At 32.1% G+C, this 24,255-nt stretch overlaps 1 protein-coding gene across 1 annotated transcript in view; it reads left to right on the top strand.

Annotated features, from left to right (window-relative positions):
- Positions 1-24,255, top strand: part of LOC111051244 (annexin B11) — a 125,668-nt gene that overhangs the window by 75,082 nt on the left and 26,331 nt on the right. Inside the window, exon 3 of the mRNA XM_039419948.1 lies at positions 13,062-13,253. Within this exon, the coding sequence (XP_039275882.1) occupies positions 13,062-13,253 (192 nt within the window). The remainder of the gene's footprint in view (positions 1-13,061; positions 13,254-24,255) is intronic.

Below are 24,255 nucleotides of genomic sequence, written 5' to 3'. Positions count from 1 at the left end.
GCAAATGGCGATCAGTATTATCAAATTTGCCCAGTCCTTGCAATATACTATGTGAGTTGATGTTATCTGCTTGAATCCTTGAGGTCGTTGTTGGATATGATTTTCTAATGCTGTTTTTCCTGTGTCATCTGCCATTGACTATTATGTGTAATTTTATTAGCGTTTATTTCTTGATTTAATTGAGTCAGAGTGGATTTTTGAATTAGTAGAGTTCCGTTTAAAGCTTTACAGGTTTCTGTATTTTGATTGATGCTACCTTGCAGTTGGTTCATTTTTGTGGACATATTAATCTGTTTATTTTGTATTTCTTTAATACTGTTAATATTTTTGTCAACTGTAGTTGTTAAATTTTGATTGGCAACGGTAATTTGTTTGTGGATTTCTTGATGGCAATCGGCCTTAATGTTATTTGTTATATCCTGAATGGGTGTAGTGATTTGTGTGGTTAGGTTATCTATCCTTTCGTTGAGTTCACAGGTAACCGTATCCAACCTTTCCGATAATCCTGCCGTAACTTTATCCTGACTTTCTTTCTGTAGAGTTATCATTGCTTTTAATTCTTCCCTATGATTCTCTACTTTAGTCTCAATATTATCCAACCGTCGTTCTACTGATTTTATAGCGCCTGCTGTCTCTTTCATGCCCTGTTCCACTGTTTGTTTATTTGCCTCTTTTATTGCAGCAATCTCTTTTTTAATCTCCTGCATCATATTATCCATTGTGTTTTGTAACATAATATTGAACATACTGCTAGTTTGTTCCATTATTACCCTTTTAAATGGATCTAGCTCTGTGACTGAAAATAGACTTTGTTTGCTCAGATGTGACTCGGCCTCTGGAGATGCGGGTTCTGCAGGCTGCTCCTCGCCCCCTTCAAAGTTGATCTCTGCTATCCGTTGATTCAATGGTGTGTCAGCGGCGTCGATTCGAGTGGATGATAGAGGTTGCAGACCTTGTGGATCGAAGACTATCGACCCGACACTTCCTGGTTCCCTTTCTCGTGGCGTATTGGCATCTACCATGGTGGGGTTTGATGTGCTGGGAGTCGACAAAGTGGGATCTGTGCAACCGCCGTACATATATGAAACTTCAGAGTTTGCGGGAGTGTGATTCATTGTGTCAAATATGATAAATGCTAATTAAAAAAGTGATAATAATAAGCGAAAATGCTTAAAAAGAGACACAAACCGGGACTTACAGTGAAACAGTTATGTGCAAAGTGTTTGGATACTCAAAGACAAGGTATTTATACTTAAGTTTTTTATAATGCTCTAGCGCCCCCAATGTTTAGTATTAATTCTTGACTAGTTTACAGACTGTGACTTATTTTCCAACCGGCTTAAATACATAATATATTCTTGACTAGAAAGTAATAGCAGTTTAGGCTTATAAAATATAATCTCTCTCTATAAAACATATATTTTTTACAATAACAATAATATAAATTTCTTTTAAACATATAATTTCTCTTTATTTGAAGCTATTGATTCCCCAAAAAGTAATACAAATTTTACTTCGCCTGTTTTCCTCAATACTCGTATAAGTTATCTATAATTTTCAATATGGGTATTGATGACTTATTTCAAATAATTATTCATGAGCTCGGCTCTCATCATCAGTCCCACGTTGGTACGGCATGTTTCTACGTTATTCTGTGGCTATCACGTTGGGCGACATGTTTCATGACATTATTCTTATATTTAAATAACGATTAGCCTCCTGCTTGGCATCAGTCAAGTTTAATAGGATTCAGTCTCATAAAATCTTTTAGGCCCAGTATGAGCTTCCCCTATAACTCTTGTAATTCATTAAAAATAAATATATATAAATATGATACTTATACTATAGTGTTGAGGAATAAAATAAATTGCACACCATAAACATTTTGATACATATATTAAACAAATAATGCAAAAAATAGATCGAGGCAAAAAATATAAAGAGCGATAAATATAATATAAATAAAAATAGAACAATAATTGAAATCAGTAAAATATCACAGGCTAAACTTTATACTCTAGATTTATGGCACGAATCATTACCATGTGCCTTTATCTTAAAATCATATGCATCCTTTTGCATGTAGCTGCGATATGAGCTTGCTAATACTTGTCGACTTGGACAATTCAATTAAAAATAGGTTCTTTAAGATCAACTTGATAAATTGGCAACTAATAATCCAAATATATATATATTAAATTCTCTAGTACTTAGTAGATTTCTTTGTATTGAATATATATTTTATCTCAGGGTGCAAGATTCGGCACCTGATGGAATAGGTAGAGCAATTCATCTAGTGAATTAGAGCTATAACAAACTATCGCAAATATATTGCAAATATAAAGATCATATGAAATGTTTTAATAGCCTAGATTTTATACTTCTTTGATTCAATGGAATTTTCTGAAATGTATTGATCTATTTTTCCTTCAATAAAATACCTTTAATTTATTATTATCTTTCAATTTCGCATTGTATAATTATTGTAATGTATAAATGCAATAGGTTTTTCAAGACCTAGCATGTAACAAATAAATCAATCAATCAATCAATCAATCTGATTCTTGTTTCCTCATTTCTTGTTCTTCTCCCTTCGGTTTTTCGGTGTCATCTCCTTTCCTCCTCATGTCTCTTCTTCTGTTTCCTGCCTTCTTCTCTTGTTCTCCTCTTCCACCTTTTTTTCTTCTCACGAACAGCTAGCTTGGTATCCTTCTGTATTATTTCCATGCTTTATTTCATTAGCCTACCTCTTTTAGTATACCAGGCTTAATATGTACTATCTTTTATCAATTTTTCTATCCCCATCCAATTCACATTTTCCATGTATCTATTTACTATTCGTCCTCCTTCTCTATCTACTGATTCCTTTCTCCTCCTCATTCTAAGGACATCATGAATAATAATTATATTCAAAGAATTGCTTCATCATCAAAACGTTTTCTTCAATATTCATTCTACATCTACCAATATATTTCATTCACTCAGGTGAGCGAGAAGAATAATACGAATTTTAAAAGTTTAACTGTATGAAATTCTTTTGAATTTTACTTTCTCAAGTATAAAGTGATGAATGAGAGCAAAGTGATTTTAGCTAGAACGTGTCAGCATTAAGCCTTCCGAGAATCTGACTCTCACACGCGCATGTGTGTTTACATTGTAGATCGTCTGGACTTATGGAATGCAGTATACAGCTCATTTTATTGCTGATACAGATGTAGTGAATAGCGAGAAATTACAATGATCATAGGCACCGACTACTAGTGGCTGGCAGGGCTTCATCCCCACCCATACCATCAATCTTTAATTTTCTACTAAAAATGAAGATTATTCAAAAAATTAATAGTGATAAGTGATGATGGGGCTGACAATTTGGGGAGGAGGCTTTATAACTTTACCTTGTTATATTTACGTACGGTAAGGTCACTGAATGATCTGGATGAAAAGAGCAGTGGACTTTGGTAATAAATTAATGGAACAACTAAGAGTGTTATTTCTGAATCTAACTCAATCATACATAAAGTTTCAAATTATTGTTGTACATTCAAAATTGATCAGAAATTGAATGCAAAACGATCATTAAAGTTACTGGTAGCTAGTTAGCTTAGGGAAAATTAATTAATGTATGAATACTAGGAAAGGTCAATGCCAAATGAGAACAATAGGTTTATCATCATACAAGATTATATTTTGATAAATCAAAGATTGATGCGAGATAAAACTTGAACATACAAAAGTTCTAGAAGTGCAAGTTGACATATATTGAGTCAAGAATGAATGACAATAATAATTCAATTGATTAAATTTCAAAAAATTAATAACTACACTTTAAAATGTGATGTTTTTTTACATGTGAGCAATCATCAATCAATGTGATGCTAAAGTTTCTTAATACTTATGAGTTGTAGTTACAAGTAAGTAAAATTTCAAATAAAATAGATGAAAATTATAGTATTGGAAAATATTGAAAAGATAGAGTGTGAAAACCTTCCAATAAAAATTGATATAAGTGATGTTACTGGAATGCAATTTTAACAAGAAATACAATACTGATAATACAATCTTGAAAGTGACTTATAATGCAGTTATGACTTATAGTGCAGTTAATGAAAGTATAATTGAATCAAATTTAATTGATTGTAAAACATGAATTAATCTTCAAAATTAGATGTAATATTTGAATACTGAGATACTTAAGATAATATGTAATGTTACAAATATTCTTGTGAGTCCAGTTTGGAGAATAGACTTAAAAACAAATTGATTGAGGCTGTTAAAATTGAATTGATTAATTAGAGTTTGTAAAAAAGGCTTGGAATTGCCAAACGTTAACATTCATGATAAAAATTCTTACAAAACCAAACAAGGGAACTAAGAATCACAATAATTGAAGCTGATAATTGTAATCAAAAGTCAAATTGTAATAACTTTGACTAGAATGAAAGATAATTGAAAAGATTCACAAAAATTTGGTGTACAAAATACATGATAATTCAGGTTTGAGCCAGTGAATGGCAATGTGAAAAAGGTTGCTAAATATCAAAATGACAATGGAGATGGCCTAATGAATAAATGGTCAATAAAATCTGATTTTTAGGTTAACTATTTTGAAAATCAAAAACAGTAGATAATACGTATATGTAAAAAAAAGGTAAATTAAATACAGAATACTTAGCTCAATGTAAGTTTAGCAGCTTCAAAGTTCCAAGAGATAGGACATGTCCAGGCCAGGACATGTCGATGGGAAGCTGCAGCAGAGGAAGGATTACCGGGAGAGCAAATGTTCTCACGAATCAAGAGAAACATGGAGTTGAGCAAGGATCCAAAATGATGAAGTCGTACCAAGGGAAGAAAAGCGGCAACAATATGGCTACTAGTGATTAACAGCTACAACGCAGTAAGTCACAGTGCAACGTGATGCAATAGCGAGACAATCTTATGTGAAGAACTTGGAGCACAACTCAAATTTGTAAAAAGTGAGTTAGAATTGCAGAACGAATGTTTGAGAGATGCAATTTGATTAAAATTCATTGAAACCTGAGTCAAAAGTAACTTGGAAAAAACACTTGAGTAAACATGAAACACACATAGTTGCGACACACTGAATTGAAAATTATGAAAATTTAAGACTTTGAATTTTAAAACTCATGATTGATTGATGACTTGATTGTAGACACTTTATAACATTTGAAAAGTGATCTGAAGATTGAGATTGAGTGCAAAAGAACGGTTTCAAAACTTGAAAAATGCAGAGCTACATGATCTCTGGACAAAGCGAGTTGGAGCAAAAAAACGAACGAAGTTTATGAGAGACAAAGCAGGGGGTAAAGCAGTGTTGTACAACGCGAAACCAAAAAATCAAACTATAAAAGTTTAGACCTGAAAACAACCTAAATAGGACAATCGACGGAAATCTTCAAAAAATATGCAATGTATTCTAAAGCTATAAATGAAGAAAGAATGACGAAAAACAAGAGCGACCAACAAGTCAGCTGATTAAAGTAAAGTTGGCAGCGGAAGCGCGCCAAGATTCAAAAACTGCCAGCGCAACTACTACAAAGAAGCTGAAGTGAAAAATGGACGGCAGACAAAATCTAACATAGACTGAGCCCCGTTGGGAAATTCGTGAATTTTCCAATGAATAGAAAAAAAAATATGTTAGATGAGTGTGTTGTCCATTTCATCATTAAATGGAAGTGGAGCCACGCTAGAAATAGCGCGTTCATAGACTCCTGACTCAGTGAACACAGAGATCACTCTGACCTTACCATCAGAGCTACTCACAACATTTGTCATATGGCCAAGCCTCCAAGCGGCTGGGGAAGTGCCAGGGTCTTTCAACAGAACCAAAGTGCAAATTTTAATATTATCTGAGGAAGATGTCCATTTGTGTTTCTTCTGAAGAGTCACAAGGTACTCATGTGACCATTGTTCCCACAATTGCTTATTCATGTCATTAATTCTGTTCCAACGTTGAATATGATTAATGTGTTTTGAGTTGATTGTTTTGACTGGAAGGGCATTGAGTGGTCGACCAATGAGAAAATTTCCAGGGGATAGATAGGCCAGATCATGGGGGTCTTCAGAAAGTGGAACAACAGGCCTTGAATTTAGAATAGCTCCGATTTGAGCACTGAGAGTGTACATTTCCTCAAAATTGAGAATTTGTTTCAATGTTAAAACTTTGAAAATATTTTTAAAGCTACGAATAGAGCGCTCCCACAGTCCACTAAAGTGCGGGGCACGGGGTGGAATGAAATTCCACTGAATGCGTAAGTTGGAAGCAGATCGCTGAATAGCTTCTTGATTTTGAGAATCAGCAAGAAAATTGTAGAGCTGTTGTATTCCAAAGCTATAAATGAAGAAAGAATGACAAAAAACAAGAGCAACCAACAAGTCAGCTGATTAAAGTAAAGTTGGCAGCGGAAGTGCGCCAAGATTCAAAAACTGCCAGTGCGACTACTACAAAGAAGCTGAAGTGAAGAATGGACGGCAGACGAACTCTAACAGTCACCATATATTTTTAATTTATAGCCTAGTACAGGGGTTCCCAACAAAATTTTCCCAAGAACCCCCTCATCCGTATATAATATTAATGCGGACCCCCACTACTTCCTAAATGCACAGTTATAACAATATTTTCATCTACCGCCTGCCCCACCCCCCTCTCAGCCACACTCTTGTTAGTAATAAGTATAGCAGCTAATCTGATGAAATAGCAGAGTGAAAAAAAATATTATATGCCTTGTATCTATCATCTTTCAAGTAGGTTATCAGAATATTTAAACATCATAGTGTAATTAGGAAGAGCCAGTTCAATATAATTTTTGATTGCTTCAGACTCTGTTGAGAATTCATAGAAGTTCATAACTCAATTTGATAACGAGAAGAAGTTGACATTATTAAGATTTGATAACGAGAAGAAGTTGACATTATTAAGAAAAATGTGATAGTTTTTTAAGCATTAATTATTATTATTTTAATTACGGTACGGTGGAATAATATTAACAAAACTTGAGATTCATAACTTTTTGTGTCCATTTATCATAATAATTTTCGTGTTATTATTACTGTAAAATTATGGTTATTGTAAAATCAGTACGGTAATTGTTTCAGTAACTTGGTTTCGATATGGAGAATACGATCCTTACGAACAAATGAGTTGCGGAAATGGAGACTAGGTCCACTGTTCCTAATAATTATCACTATTTGTTCAATGAGATGAGTTGAATTTTTTCTTCAAGTTCATGATTCCTGAGATATCAGGCTCCATACTTGACACATTCACTCTAAAATCTGACCGCATGTCGAGTCGATTTCTAAACTTGTTTTCCATAAAACACATTGATGAAAATGCTTGTTCACAACGGCAAGTCGTTGCAAAGGGATGGATAACCTCAATGTCTCTTCTCCAAGCTCTTTATAGTTCTTTCGTGCTGTTACCCAAAAGTGTACCAAAATCGAGTTGCTATCAAATTGGTTTTTCATTTCACTACAGCTGGATAAATCCATAAGTTGATCTTGTTCGTTTTCCGTGAGCCCGCGAATCATACAGCAGAAGGGATGTTTAACCCTTATAATCTGGGTCAGTTTCGGGAAGATATTCCCTACAACTGATTGCTAAGCTGCGTAAATGTTCTGCTATTTTGCTGATCCAAACAATCAGATAAGGACATTTTATGGTTTATGGTTTATATGGTAAGGAAGTAATTTTTCAAAATAATGCAGTATTCACTGTAATAATACATATTCAAATACAATAAGAACTATTTTCGTGGTTTTAGAACTTTGAAGTTCAAAAATATATTTTCTATCAAGCCTTTTCAATTTAAATTATACCGTACTTTCCCTAAGTTTTCGGTTTATATGTCGCGGACCCCCACAAAATGCCCCGAGGACCCCAGGGGTCCACGGACCACCAGTTGGGAACCGCTGTTGTCCTAGTACAACTAAGTTCCGTCATAGTTTAAAAATGGAATTATTCAAGTTTACAGGTAGAACAAATATGCGTTTACTTTCAACGTGTATCTGTTCACAAACAATTATTGAAAGAGTAATGTCAACCCAAGTGAAAAGCTTCACCAATAATATTTCATAGAGATAGCAGGTTGTGAGTCTGAGTCATTGCTGAGCACTGCTTTTTAGTGATGAAGAAAAGAGAAGTAGCCTCTCACAAGAAAAAGAATCTACACTCCCAAATTACAAAAAAAAATTATAAACCAGAAAAACATTTTCAGGGGTGCCGCGGGCGAAGCCCCCTGCCGAGCGCAAAGTGCGAGTTATGAATACTAGGCACAGGAATAATCTTAGAACTGAATTCATACAAATTGCAAAATCTCAAAAAGGTGGTTTTACAAAGGTACAAAATTATATGTCTGATTATACATAGTAATTGTTAGAGATCTTTCGGGTATATTTTTCAAAAACACAGTAAAAAATATTTTTAAGGAAGAATGTTTATATAAAGTTGCCGATTTTTCAAATCAACTTCCTAGATTATATAAGAAGGTTATTACTCTAATTATCGTACCATGTAACCTTTTTCGATTATTTGTTTTGATGTTGACTATGCATTGATAAATGTTTTATGTCAATAAATGAACTTTTATTCCTATTAAGTTCAGCATGTAAAATAAAGAAACCCGCGTCTTTCCACCCTCCAATTTAGTTTTGTCAACAAAGGTGGTCAAGTCTCATCAAATGGAAAAGAGCATTCAGTTTACCCGGTAGTATGTATGATATGATAATTATACATTCCAGTACTTGGATGGTGGTCCCTAAACATATTTTTAAGTAATGGGAATCCATTACTACTGCATTATGCCTCCTTCATTGACAAATCTATACATTCATCTATCTTCTATCTATATGGGAAGAGATGGTGTCTATCTTTCTGTCTTCTGTCTGTGAGCTCATCACGCTTGAAATACTTGACTGATTAAGCTGTAATTCTTCACAAAGATGGCCTGTATCCTTCAAAGCCCTACGATCCTTCAAAGCTCATATGCTTTTTTCATGAAGGAAGTTTCCATTATTTGGTTTTCAACAAACCAGATGTTATAATCATTACAAAATGTATTTCATAACATCTATTATACACTAGATAAAGATGCACTATTGACCCATTAGTACAGGTACAGTCTGATATCGCAGTAGGATGTATCCTCAACTGTCGTCTGCTGCAAGCGACTCTCTAATTTTTGTACAGGCCCGACAGTCAAGACCTGTGACATTCGAGGCCAGCGACGGTAGAGGACTCCTGAAAAAGAGGCCTCAAATGTCGCCTGCGTTAGGCAACAGTAGAGGACTCCTCTACTGTCGCAGGCCTCGACTGTCGTCGGTCTCGATTGTCGCGCCCCCCTGCCCGGTCGCAGCCAGTTCTCATTCGGATGTAGTCACGTTCACATCTTGCAATATCTTGCTCCGTTCTGCCGAGTGCCGACTCGCCTCCTCTCAGGCATCATTCATGGCACCTACCAGAGAGTATAGAATGTAATAGGTTTCGGAATGTATAGAGCGTTTCGGAAATCGTCCATATCTTTAGTTCTAATAAGAATATTAACAAAATTAATTTCCACTTACATAATCTTCTACAATTGATCTTATACTTTTTTATTTTAGCTGCGACTGCTTGGTAGTTATCAGTGTGCAAGCTAAAATGGTTCGATATTCAACGTTTGCATACATTTCTATTCTCTTCAATAGGCTATTATGCAATCTTTAAACAACACAATGTTACTGATAAAACTTCTAGAACACAGGAAGAGCTTCAAATTGATATATAATCATACGTACTCAATGATCACAGAACTACAGAATTATGCGTTCTAAGCTAATGACTCTGCTCTAAAACTACACTCGACCAATATTGCAATTATATTATAGAACTATGGAAATATAATAAGCTTAGTTAACTTTGATATTCCAGTTGTATTCAGTTATTGAAATATGATGTATTCTGGCCTCTCATTAATTAGATGATTTTTACTTTCCTTGCCCTATTACCATAGGTAAGGAAAGTATTGCTTTCCAAAAATATTAAGGTACCCTAATCTCATGTTTTCTATACGTTTCAAGGTCCCTTGAGTCCAAAAACATGATTTTTGGGTGTTGGTCTGTGTGTGTGTGTGTGTGTGTGTGTGTGTGTGTGTGTGTGTGTGTGTATGTGTGTATGTCTGTGAGCACGATAACTCCATTCCTAATTAACCGATTGACTTGAAATTTTTACCTTAAGGTCCTTATACCATGAGGATCCGACAACAAGAAATTCAATAAAATCAAATTCAAGATGGCGGAAAATGACTAAAAAACCATGTTTTTCCCAATTTTCTCAAAAATGACTTGACGATTTTTTTTCAACTTCATACTCTGTATAGTTATTTATCAGCTCTATCAACTGGCATGAGTCTTCTTCCTGAGAAACTAATGAGGGGTCCACCCTATCCTTGAGAAATGGACTTTTTAACCTCCTTCTCGTGCATGAGGTAGGTAGGTAGAGCAGTTCATAAAAAAAAACACATAGACGAGATATTTCATCTGTAGAACAGCTGTTTTGACGACAACTTAAAAAAAATCATCGAATTTCACAATTTACACAAAGGAAAAAGTACCGTACTCTGTAAACAATTATATATACAGAAGTCTGATCGTAGTTTCAAATATGTTGCCACCAATCGTCATTATAATTATTATTCCCCTGAATTATTCTCGTTTAAGAATGGGGCTTGCAGTTCAATGAGCAAGGAAAGTTCTGTGAGTGTACCACACCAGATTTTTCTTTTAAGCTTCATTTACATATAAATTATTACATTCATTTTACACTTAACACATCATTTAAACTTCATGAAACACATATATAGCACTATAGGTATATAGATTCTGCAACATAAGTAACCATATGCAACACAAGTAACAACCATTGTGATAGTTACATTTACATACAACAGTACTTACTCCAATATATCACTACAAAATCAACTTAACAAACTACACCGCGCCACGTACGTCTTAACCGCACCGGAGATTCTCGACAACTGAAAGACTAGCTGAATATAAATGAATTTCAAAATAAAATAATTGTTCCTGTTTCGACTTTCTAGGAATAAGAGAATCATTTTTTGACAAAGGCAGTTCTATCATTACTTTTTTCTATGAAATGAGTAGATGAAAATCAAACAAATTCAGAATCAAGCTGGTGTTGAAAACTCATACGAGTATATGCAGTACTTATAGATCATGAATAATATAGGAATAAGTGTCTGTGAATGAATATGTCAACTCAACAAATTCATTTTACCATTGATAGTATAGTCAGTGAGATTTGAATGTAACATTATATACTCACTGAATATAGTTTCAAGTAATGATGATTTTATTATTTCGGCCTTTCAAAGCTTAGGTATGTTGTTGTTCTGTGACTATCAAGTACGTATTAATCAATGGAAAGGTCTTTTCATGCACTACACATTTTATCCATAGCATTTTTAAGTTGAACGCTTGCATAATATTGTTCATAGAATAAAATGGAAGTATGTGCAATCGTTATATAGTGTCACGTTATTTTTTTATATTTAAATAACGATTAGCCTCCTGCTTGGCATCAGTCGGTAGAGCATGAAATATTTTAATAATTATAAAAATTATGTCGTGGTTTTTCATAGGATACAGTCTCATAAAAATCTTTATAGGCCCAGATATGAGCTTCCACAATAATTCTGATAATTCATTAAAAAATATATATATAATACTTATCCTATAGTATTGAGGAATTAAAATAAATCGCACACCATAAACAATTTGATACATATATTAACAAATATTGCAAAAATAAATCAGAGCAAAAAAAGTATATAGAGCGATAAAAAAATATATAATATAAAATAGAACAATAATCGAAATCAATAAAATATCACAGGCTAAATACTATTCTCTAGATTTTATAACACGAAACGTTACCATGTGCTTTTATTCTATGATCATATGCATCTATTTGCATGTAGCTGCGATATCAGCTTGCTAATACTTGTCGACTTTAACAATTCCATAAAAAATAAATTTCTTAAAAATCAGCTTGATAAATTGACAACCAATAATCCAAATATATATATTAAATTCTATGGTATCTAATAGATTTCTTTGTAATGAATATATATTTTATCTCAGGGTACGAGATTCATCACCTGACGGAATAAATAGAGCAATTCATCTAGTGAATCAGAGCTACAACAAACCATCGCAAATTATATTGCAGAAATTAATGATCATATGAATATGCATTAACAGCCTAGATTTTATACTTCTTTGATTTATAGAACTTCTGATATGTGGATTGACTCGTTACTTTCCAATAAAATACCTTTAATACTACATTTACTTGCGCAAGTATTTTTTACCAAATTCTTAATTTATAAGAAAACCCTTTCAACGAGCTAGCTTTGATTCTTATGTAATTTCGAAGCACTGAGGGCGCCCTATCACTATTTCAATATTTTCCACTCACGTGTCGAAATTTTCTTATGAGCTGCTGATGTCGATCCAACTCCTGGTGGTCCTGGATTATTGTAGCCAGAGTCGTCTCTTCCAAGGGGTTACAAAATTATTTAAAAATGAAAATGACTTTTGCTTTATAAGAGCATCACAAAGTCTTATAAGAAATTTAGTAATTCAATTGCGAACAGCTTCACAGTTAGCTGTGTGGACAAGACAACACTTCCAGACTAAAAATTCAGGAAAAACTGCGAGCATTGCGAACGCCACTTAGTCACAAGTTCAGAACTCACTCCTGTCACGGAAGCAGTTCAACACTGACTAATTCTTTTTATTTCTCTGAACTGCTGTACTTCAGCTCTATATCTCTAAAAAAGTAAAGAAGAAGGAAGGAGAAGCAGTTGAGATGCGTAGTGCAACTTGTTTGTTATACATTGAAATCCGAGAAAATGAATTTTTCTTAGCAATTTAAAAATGTTCCATCTCACAAAAAGTATTAGCTAGCATCCAATTATATTACTTTTAAGATCTCTCCAGTATATTTTTCCTATACAAACTGTATTTGCTTCCCATTGCAGCAAGATAATGCGCCGACGGGAGCAACGATTGTTGAAAAAGCCAATTTCAAGGCTGATGATGATGCAGATGCACTTGATAAGATATTGACCGAGAATGCTAATAATTTCGGAAAGATCATAGACTTCATAACTGGAATGACAAACTCACAAAGACTGGCAGTTAGGGATGCCTATCAGCAGAAAACAAAAAAGGTACTGTAATACATGAAGATCATCGATAAACCATTCCATTTTTATCAATATTTTATAAGTTTCAACACTTTAAATAGTAAAAAATCAAATCAAATCAGTTTTATTTTGCCTAAACAATAATGATACAAATCAAATACAATGAATCCAGAATGAATATAATATAATGCAATGATTGTATTATATATTTCTTTGTTCTGGATTAATTTTATGTAATTTGATTGTTTATTGTGAAAATATATATAATACAATAATGGTATTATATATATATATATATATATATATATATATATATATAAGCGCGGCAATCCAGAACAAGAATATATATATATATAATATATATATATATATATATATAATATATATATATATAGCAGATGTGTAGTGTCTTTATTTTTATTTTTTTATTTCCAAGGCATGAGGGAAATTTCTCTTATATCAAGAGAAATTTCCCTCATGCCTTGAAAATAAATAAATAAAAATAAAGACATATATATATATATATATATATATATATATCTATATATATATATATATATATATATATATATATAGCAGATGCGTAGTGTCTTTATTTTTATTTATTTATTTTCAAGGCATGAGGGAAATTTCTCTTGATATAAATTACTTATATATATAAATTTATATATATTTTTTTTTCTGGATTGCCGTGCTACCAATTTTGTCCGAAAAGGTTTGATAGTTTTCACCTATCACCCAAGGAAAGTCATTGGTTTCAATTATACTAACATCTTGAGAAATCATGAATGGATTTAACGGCTATGAATAAGAAGTCCAGTTCAGAGCAAATCAAATTATAATTTTCATAAAACTTGGGCAATTGAAAACGAAAAATTACTGAAGAGAACCTTTTGATACTTAAAACAGAAGAGTATAACAAGCTAAAATACTTATCTGTTCATATTGAACTCATTTATTTGACTACAGGCTTTCAAAATTACACAAAACATTCAACACAATTTTTTAAAATAATAAAAAATATTCAGATCTCAATTAAAACATTTTAAACTTCACTCATATAGAAAAATTTCAAGAGGAGAAATACACTTCTATTCTACTACAAGCCAGCAGCCATTTTTCTGAGGGAAAAGCCTGATAATTCCAAGTAGACACGTCATCAATTGCCAACCTCACTAATAAAAAATACAAGTTTACAATTTACATTTATTATTCTCAATAAAACTCTATTTTTAATCTGTTTTGAATTTATTTAACCTTTATGTTGTTTAGAATCATTTGTTTATTCAGAAATAGACTTTGTTACAGTGTGTCATTCAACGTTAGAATAGCTGATAAATTCCAGCCAGATGTTAAGTCCAAATATTGATTACACCGATATTTACTATAAAGTTTTATTGATATTTGGGATATTGAATTGAAGATTAGATTTTTCAATTAAAAAATGTAATATTACAAATACCCCCCTCTCGACATAAAAAATTTTTACTGTTTTAAAATTAAAAAAAAATTCATTACATTCTAACAAATGGATTTTAAAATTTTACATTTGAGAACAGGAACAATTTTCTCTACGAAAACATTACATGTCATCTCATGATTGAAAATCATTATAAAAATTCATCAATAGCATTTGTTATACATTACCAAACAATATTTCAAAGTATAGAATATCAAAATTATTTTTTTATTTAGCTTTATGATTTAAGGAAATTATCTCAACAGAAAATTAAATATATTCAAAGAATAGTAGTTCTAGAAATTTCACATAAGTTTAGTAGATAGAAAAATTCAAATGTTATTGCATAAAAATTTAGTATGTTGAACAGAATTTTTTTTATGAAATGATGAATTGTTACATTTAATTTTCATATATAATTTCAATAAATTAAAAAATGTCCATTTCTTTCACTGTTGACACGGTTGGTTTTTATTGATACAAATATTGAAAACAGTCCATTAAGGCAATCAGTATGAATTTCAGTTAAGTGTGACTCCAAACGAACTTGATCTTCCGTTTGTGATGACATCGGTGTTGGGCTGATCTGAATACACGAGACATCAGATAGCATGACCTCATGCTTGTAGTTGACTGGTACATGCCAAGCTGGATACAGGTGACATCTGTTAGCATGGCCTCATGCTTGTAGTAGACTGGTACATGCCAAGCTCACTCAAAGTCACGTAAATTGTGTATTGGACATACAGTGTATATTTCAGGCTTGAAATGACAATGTAACTCTTTGGAAAAGAGAGAGACGCTGCATACAGGATTAATTTAGGTGAGGATTAACTTAGGTAAGGTTTGGTTTTTTGATATTTTCAGCTTTCAAGGTTCAGGATTCAGCATACAGGATTAATTTAGGTGAGGATATTTTGAATCAGTTTCTTCCAGGATACAGTGACTGTTATTTGAGTTTAAAGTTGCAAACTTGGACATGGATGGCAATTACCTCCAGGTAATGTGGTGGTGCAGAAGTTGGATATCAATGGAGATTGTGACTATTGAGCATAAGTGACAATTGTGGCTATTAGGCATGAGTGACAATTTTGGCTATTACCTCCAGGTAATACAGCAGTGTAAAATTTGGGCATGTGCGGCAATGTGGCTATTACCTCCAGGTAATAAAGTAGTGTAAAATTTGGGCATGTGCGGCAATGTGGCTATTACCTAGGTAATACAGTAGTGTAAAATTTGGGCATGTGCGGCAATGTGGCTATTACCTCCAGGTAATACAGTAGTGAGAAGCTTCAGTTGCATAGTTGATAATCCATTAATGAGTCACACCAATTCGAAAATCACCCAAATGTTCTTAACACTCTTCATGGCATTCACTTGTTTTGTAGGTCCCGAGATTTACGCATGTAGTAACCTGTTATTTTAGTATGCTTATAAACTGAAAAGAAAAGTTTGATTAGGCTACAAATACAATTTAATTAACTTAGAAGTTATTTACAAGTATGTAATAAGTATAAAAATGAAATTCATTGTTAACATCTTATTATACAGTCAGCAACTTATAAATTTTGAAGTTTCCTCAAATTCAATAGAGACATCAATTACAGAAACTTTAATAAGGTATTTAATAATTCCATGTTTATTTATCCACTGTTCAAATAACAAAATTTAATCCATTCTTAAACATTTCAGAACATAATCAAATACATGTTATAACACTCTGTATCATTATCAAAATTACAAAAAACATCAGATCATCACAAGAAGAATAATTTCAACACATACTTTAATATATTCAGTTAATTGGTCTTCCACTAAAAATCATTTCATAATACAATATATCTGCATTTCATAACATAATCTGGTGACATAATTGGAATATTTGCATTCTTATTTGAAACTTGGTATTTCACATTTATGATTTATCATTCAGTATAACATTTCAAATTTGATTTATGTCCCATTTAGGATTTTAAAGTTATTTATGTAGACAAATTTATGAAATTTTCATTTTAGTTTTGTTCAAATAATTTATAGAAAGCAAATTATTTAATATTATTAACCATCGTTTGTTGGATACTACAGTTTATTACGACTTTTTATTGTTCTAAACACAAACTACATTTCATAACAAAACTCTACTACTAATCATTGAACAAAAATCATTCAAAACATCAATAATATTTTGCTTCAATGGCAATGAATATTCATAAGTAATCAACATAATTAAATCATTTGCATCTATGGCAATCAACATAAGTAATCATCATTTTGCATCTATGGCAATCAACATAAGTAATCATCATTTTGCATCTATGGCAATCAACATAAGTAATCATCATTTTGCATCTATGGCAATCAACATAAGTAATCAACAAAAAAAATATTATCTCATCACCGCCTCTCCAAGTCATGACCTTTTGTTATTCCTTCTTTAGGCAATAATGGTTTTCCATCTCAAAAACAATCATATACCAGCAAAATTCTAATCATCAAACCTCACTAAAAATTCTACATACACACCAGCATCCATTTCAAACAATAATTAATCATATCAAAGTAAAAGAAAACAGTTTTTAAATTTAGAAAAAATACATCAATTTAATATTTTAATTTAGCAGAAATTCAAACTTAAACTAATTTCAATTAATAATATGACAAAACTTTTACATTCAATAAAATTATCATTATTCAAATTAACTTTTATTTATCTTGAACATTTCATATTTATGGCGACACAATTCATTAATAGTTTCAAATTTTTAAGTTTTCATTATTATAACAAAAGAATTTATGCATCACATTTAATTTCAACATTTTCTAAATTGAACCATTTATTTTTCAAATAATTTATGAATTTGAAGACTGTGTAATAACTACAAACCATTTCAAGATTACAATACAAAGAAGATCAAGATGGATAATGGGTAAATGAGTTCCCTAAAAAATACAAATACGAGAAAAAGGAATAATGGGTAAATAAATCCCCTAAGTAATACAAAGAAGAGAAAGATTAATTATGGGTAATAAGTTCCCTAAAACAACACACACAAAATTGACATACTTCAAATAAGTGATACATGATGAAAAAATATATCACAAGCACACAATTATTTACACTACAGTATATAGATTCTAGAAAAATTGAGTTTTATGAACAATTTGAATATTAGGAAAATTAGCTACAATTTAAAATTCCAACATTATTCCAGAAGAATACTTAAAATTCACAAATTTAAATGACTATGGACAAGATTGGTTAAGATATGCATCATAGAAGAAATTTACTAAATATTACACAAAGACTGGAAAGAATTGAAATTTGAAAAGATTTAGGGCCAAGAAAATATAGGCTACAGGAGAGGAAAAAGACACAATTATGGACTTTTACCATACCCAGAGTGGCGATTATGCTATTTGCTGAATCCCAGCATAACACAGAATTGCTAATCATAATATTATAGTGCCGGGGAATACCCTTTCATCATGTAATTCACTGTCATCATCTTGTAAGCAAACAACTTGAAACAACCTTTCAATACCAACAAATCAATTGTAACTTTGTGCTTTGTTTTCTTCAAGAACATGATTCCATTTATGAGTTCAGTTGGTTCAACAATAAAGCCATTCTGCCCACAATAGTCAGTCAAGTTTACTAGAGACTGCATTGTATACACCTTTTCAATTTTCAGTTGAAAGTTGAATTCATCAACTTGACTCAAAGTAGCATTCATTTTGTTTACATTGTTTACTTTGTTTACAATCTCCTAACCTTTGATGTAGTAATCTGATTCATAGAAACATTCAATTTGTTTATAGTTTTCCTAACCTTCAATGTAGCAATAGTACTTTCTTGATAGTTGACTCTCAGTAAAGACAACTCCCTACCTACTTCTTTAATCAATTCTATACTCTCAATAGGCTTGACATTCTCAACAAAAGTAACTAGGCCTACATTATCAGAAACTTGCAGGAATTTATCTTGTATCTCAACATTTGACACTTCTACTATCTACATTTGACACACTACAACTATCTTGATCCAATTTGCTTTCAGCATTTTCACAATTACTAATCAATGTTCCATGTGTATCTTTTGATAAAATATTTATACTAACCTGTTCTAATCTGATGTTAGCAAATTCTTGCTTCATATTATCAAACCTAGCACTTTGATCTTGTTCCAAATTATCAATCTTAGCATTTAGCTCATCAAACCTTTGTGTTAAAAACGCTATAAGATTTAGATCATTTTTAGCTCCTACCAAACTTGTTTCATTTGATATTTCTACTACTTCCTCTTGAATTGCTACATTTGAAACGTTTTCACTCACACTATCGTTTGAATCATTGTTTAAGGTTAGGTCTAGATCTTGAGATTCTTCATTTACATTTTGAATGTTTTCACTGGATAATACCTCGGTTAGGTTTAGATCTTGAGATTCTTCATCTACATTTTGAATGTTTTCACTAGAACTTTATTTTTATTGTTCTCCATTTTGTTACTGCATGAAAAATATTTACTCATTAGAACCTGATTGCCTTCAAACTGACTCCCCACTCAGCAGCATTCCTCCATTCACAATCTATCAAGATATTCTAGCCTACTAATAATTTCTATTACTAGGGATTTTATGTTTGGTAATATCCCACCAGATTAAACCATTCGGGACAATTTGGTGATTCAGTCACACACCAGGAAGTACCATTTGCCATGCTACCAATTTTGTCCAAAAAGGTTTGATAGTTTTCACCTATCACCCAAGGAAAGTCATCGGTTCCAATTATACTAACATCTTGAGAAATCATGAATGGATTCAAGGGCTATGAATAAGAATCAGTTCAGAGCAAATCAAATTATAATTTTCATAGAACTTGGGCAATTGAAAACGATAAATTACTGAAGAGAACCTTTTGATACTTAAAACAGAAGAGTATAACAAGCTAAAATACTTATCTGTCATATTGAACTCATTTATTTGGCTACAGGCTTTCAAAATTACTAATCAATGTTCCATGTGTATCTTTTGATAAAATATTTATACTAACCTGTTCTAATCTGATGTTAGCAAATTCTTGCTTCATATTATCAAACCTAGCACTTTGATCTTGTTCCAAATTATCAATCTTAGCATTTAGCTCATCAAACCTTTGTGTTAAAAACGCTATAAGATTTAGATCATTTTTAGCTCCTACCAAACTTGTTTCATTTGATATTTCTACTACTTCCTCTTGAATTGCTACATTTGAAACGTTTTCACTCACACTATCGTTTGAATCATTGTTTAAGGTTAGGTCTAGATCTTGAGATTCTTCATTTACATTTTGAATGTTTTCACTGGATAATACCTCGGTTAGGTTTAGATCTTGAGATTCTTCATCTACATTTTGAATGTTTTCACTAGAACTTTATTTTTATTGTTCTCCATTTTGTTACTGCATGAAAAATATTTACTCATTAGAACCTGATTGCCTTCAAACTGACTCCCCACTCAGCAGCATTCCTCCATTCACAATCTATCAAGATATTCTAGCCTACTAATAATTTCTATTACTAGGGATTTTATGTTTGGTAATATCCCACCAGATTATACCATTCGGGACAATTTGGTGATTCAGTCACACACCAGGAAGTACCATTTGCCATGCTACCAATTTTGTCCAAAAAGGTTTGATAGTTTTCACCTATCACCCAAGGAAAGTCATCGGTTCCAATTATACTAACATCTTGAGAAATCATGAAATGGATTCAAGGGCTATGAATAAGAAGTCCAGTTCAGAGCAAATCAAATTATAATTTTCATAAAACTTGGGCAATTGAAAACGAAAAATTACTGAAGAGAACCTTTTGATACTTAAAACAGAAGAGTATAACAAGCTAAAATACTTATCTGTCATATTGAACTCATTTATTTGGCTACAGGCTTTCAAAATTACACAAAACATTCAACATAATTTTTTCAAATAATAAAAAATATTCAGATCTCAATTTATTGAAACATTTTAAACTTCACTTATATAGAAAAATTTCAATAGGACGAATACACTTCTACTACAAGCCAGCAGCCATTTTTCTGAGGGAAGAGCCTGAAAATTCCAAGTGACGCCCTAGACACGTCATCAATTGCCAACCTCAATAATAAAAAATACAAGTTTACAATTTACATTTATTATTCTCAATAAAACTCTATTTTTAATCTGTTCTAAATTTATCCTACCTTTATTTTGTTTAGAATTATTTGTTAATTCAGAAAGAGACTTTGTTACAGTGTGTTATTCAACATTAGAATAGCTGATAAATTCCAGGCAGATGTTAAGTTCAAATATCGATTACACTGATATTTACTATTAAGTTTTATTGATATTTTTAATATTGAAATGAAGATTTGATTTTTTAATTAAAAAATGTAATATTACAGGATTTATCGTATGTAATTTGATTTATTATTATTGGCATTATTGTAGTGGAATTATTCCACTTGTTGATAAGAATAATAGTTTAAATTCAATCTTTACATAACCCTGATAAAAACTGAAGTACCACTTGCTGAATTTAAAACTAATTCGCATGCAAGTGGGAGCATTTTAGAAAAAAAAGTTTTTTGCGATACCGCGTACTTCATTCACACACACATTCACACAGTTTTGCTTGAATTAGTTTTTAAAATATATTTTATTCAGAATTCAAACTATTCCATAATTGACCGAGCAAAGTGAGGTCTAAGATTCAAGTCGACGGTTTCGCATTTCTCTTTATGTCCCTATGTTTATATTTATGTTCCACATTTACGGCAAAACGCAGCAATAGACTTTCATGAAATTTGACATGTATGCTCCTTTTTGAATTTCACGTCGACGTATATATAGGTTTTTTTTAAATTTAGCATTTCAAGGATAATACAAAAGGGAAAGGAGTCTCCTTCTAATGTTAATATTAACGTAAAAATCATACTACAGAATTATTCATCATAAATCAGCTGTCGAGTGGATTATTAATTGCATGCAATAGCGCATGCAATTAATATCTCAATGTCACTTGGTAATAAATCAGGTTCTGTGTAGACTATTAATTGCATGCCTCATTGAATGAAATTTTTATGCACTATTAAATGAACTATTGATTTCATGCGATAACATATTATGCTATTAATAACTAAAATAACATAATATTGTCTCTCGACCTTTCTCTGCTTTGAACTCGGGCTGACCTGTTGCCAGTATGTCTAAAAGGAGATTAGCTTTTGATGTTAGCATTTTTGATACACCAACCCCAACAGCCATTAGCCGTTTTTACACTGATAACTCGCTGACACGATATACAGGTAGGATTTACTCTGATTGACAGTATAAGAGGAGGCTGTGGTTTAAAACTGTGCGAGTTCTATTGTTCACAGAACTACTAGTTATCAATGTGCTACATTTCTATCATCCTTGCTAGTGTTGTATAAACATGATACTCACAAACTAGATTCAAAATCTTTTTCCTTAAAAGTGTATGCTTTTCTAATTTCTCTTATTGAAATAAAGCAAAAAATAATAGAGCAGACAATACAATCATCAGAAAAAAACAGGCTATTGCCCAAAACTTCTTTTTTTAAATTTCGTCTCAAATCTTCCAGATATTATTGACCGAACGAAATGAGGTCTAAGATTCAAGTCGACGGTTTTGCATTTCACTTTATGTCTTTTTTGTTTATATTTATGTTCCGCATTCTCAGCGAAACGCAGCAATAGATTTTCATGAAATTTGACAGGTATGTTCCTTTTTTTAATTTCGCGTCGACGTATACATACGGTTTTTTTGAAATTTTGCATTTCAAGGATAATGCAAAAGGAAAAGGAGTCTCCTTTGAACGCCAATATTACCGTAAAAATCAGACTTTGGAATTATTCATCATAAATCAGCTGTCCAGTGGATTATTTGCATGCAATAGCGCATGCAATTAATATCTCAATGTCACTTGGTAATAAATCAGGTTCTGTGTAGACTATTAATTGCATGCCTCATTGAATGAAATTTTTATGCACTATTAAATGAACTATTGATTTCATGCGATAACATATTATGCTATTAATAACTAAAATAACATAATATTGTCTCTCGACCTTTCTCTGCTTTGAACTCGGGCTGACCTGTTGCCAGTATGTCTAAAAGGAGATTAGCTTTTGATGTTAGCATTTTTGATACACCAACCCCAACAGCCATTAGCCGTTTTTACACTGATAACTCGCTGACACGATATACAGGTAGGATTTACTCTGATTGACAGTATAAGAGGAGGCTGTGGTTTAAAACTGTGCGAGTTCTATTGTTCACAGAACTACTAGTTATCAATGTGCTACATTTCTATCATCCTTGCTAGTGTTGTATAAACATGATACTCACAAACTAGATTCAAAATCTTTTTCCTTAAAAGTGTATGCTTTTCTAATTTCTCTTATTGAAATAAAGCAAAAAATAATAGAGCAGACAATACAATCATCAGAAAAAAACAGGCTATTGCCCAAAACTTCTTTTTTTAAATTTCGTCTCAAATCTTCCAGATATTATTGACCGAACGAAATGAGGTCTAAGATTCAAGTCGACGGTTTTGCATTTCACTTTATGTCTTTTTTGTTTATATTTATGTTCCGCATTCTCAGCGAAACGCAGCAATAGATTTTCATGAAATTTGACAGGTATGTTCCTTTTTTTAATTTCGCGTCGACGTATACATACGGTTTTTTTGAAATTTTGCATTTCAAGGATAATGCAAAAGGAAAAGGAGTCTCCTTTGAACGCCAATATTACCGTAAAAATCAGACTTTGGAATTATTCATCATAAATCAGCTGTCCAGTGGACTATAATACTACCCGTTTAGAAACATCGAACATATTGAAAATGTATCTTTCCATCAACGTTAGTGGACTACTAACTTTGTAATTTCATAAGCTGAGGCCATGATTCTAGTTTGGAATTTGGAGTTATTGGTAGAAAACATATTTTTTACATTTTTCTTTTTTAATCTGATGATTGAAATTGCAACAAATATTATTGAGAAGAAATTGATTTCTAAAATCATGAAAAGTGAGAAATGAAGTTTGTAGGAAATCAGCATTATGGTAGTTTATTCTGTTAATTTCAACACACCGATTTTTCGCCAACACAGAATGTTCTCTGATGGGTTGATTGGATTGGCGTATCGATGGCAGACAGATCTGATAACAGCGCTCACACTCACATTCCGGGGACGACACGTCACGGTATGATAGGACAGAAAGCTCTATGCTTATTTAGGATTTTTCCTAGACATTTAAAATGATAAATTATTTATTAATTTTTGAAAAAAAATAACAACAGGTCAATTTAACTCACAGAGCGCGTGGTCTACTGTTTACAGAACTACTAGTGAAGGTTATGTCCATCTCCATTTAAATTAATGTTGTGAAGGGAATCATGGCTTCATGCCTTCATGGCTAATCGAAGTTGAACCAAAGAAGTAGTTTCTCAAAATCATGCTGCATTGTATGTAATGTTCAAAGTTTCCCAAGGCTATCATAATATAATATAACAAAGCTGTATCGTC

The sequence above is a fragment of the Nilaparvata lugens genome, chromosome 2 (genome assembly GCF_014356525.2).
Source record: "Nilaparvata lugens isolate BPH chromosome 2, ASM1435652v1, whole genome shotgun sequence".
Taxonomy (NCBI): domain Eukaryota; kingdom Metazoa; phylum Arthropoda; class Insecta; order Hemiptera; family Delphacidae; genus Nilaparvata; species Nilaparvata lugens.
Note: the sequence above shows the minus strand (reverse complement) of the source record. Positions and strands in the feature narration are given on the sequence as shown.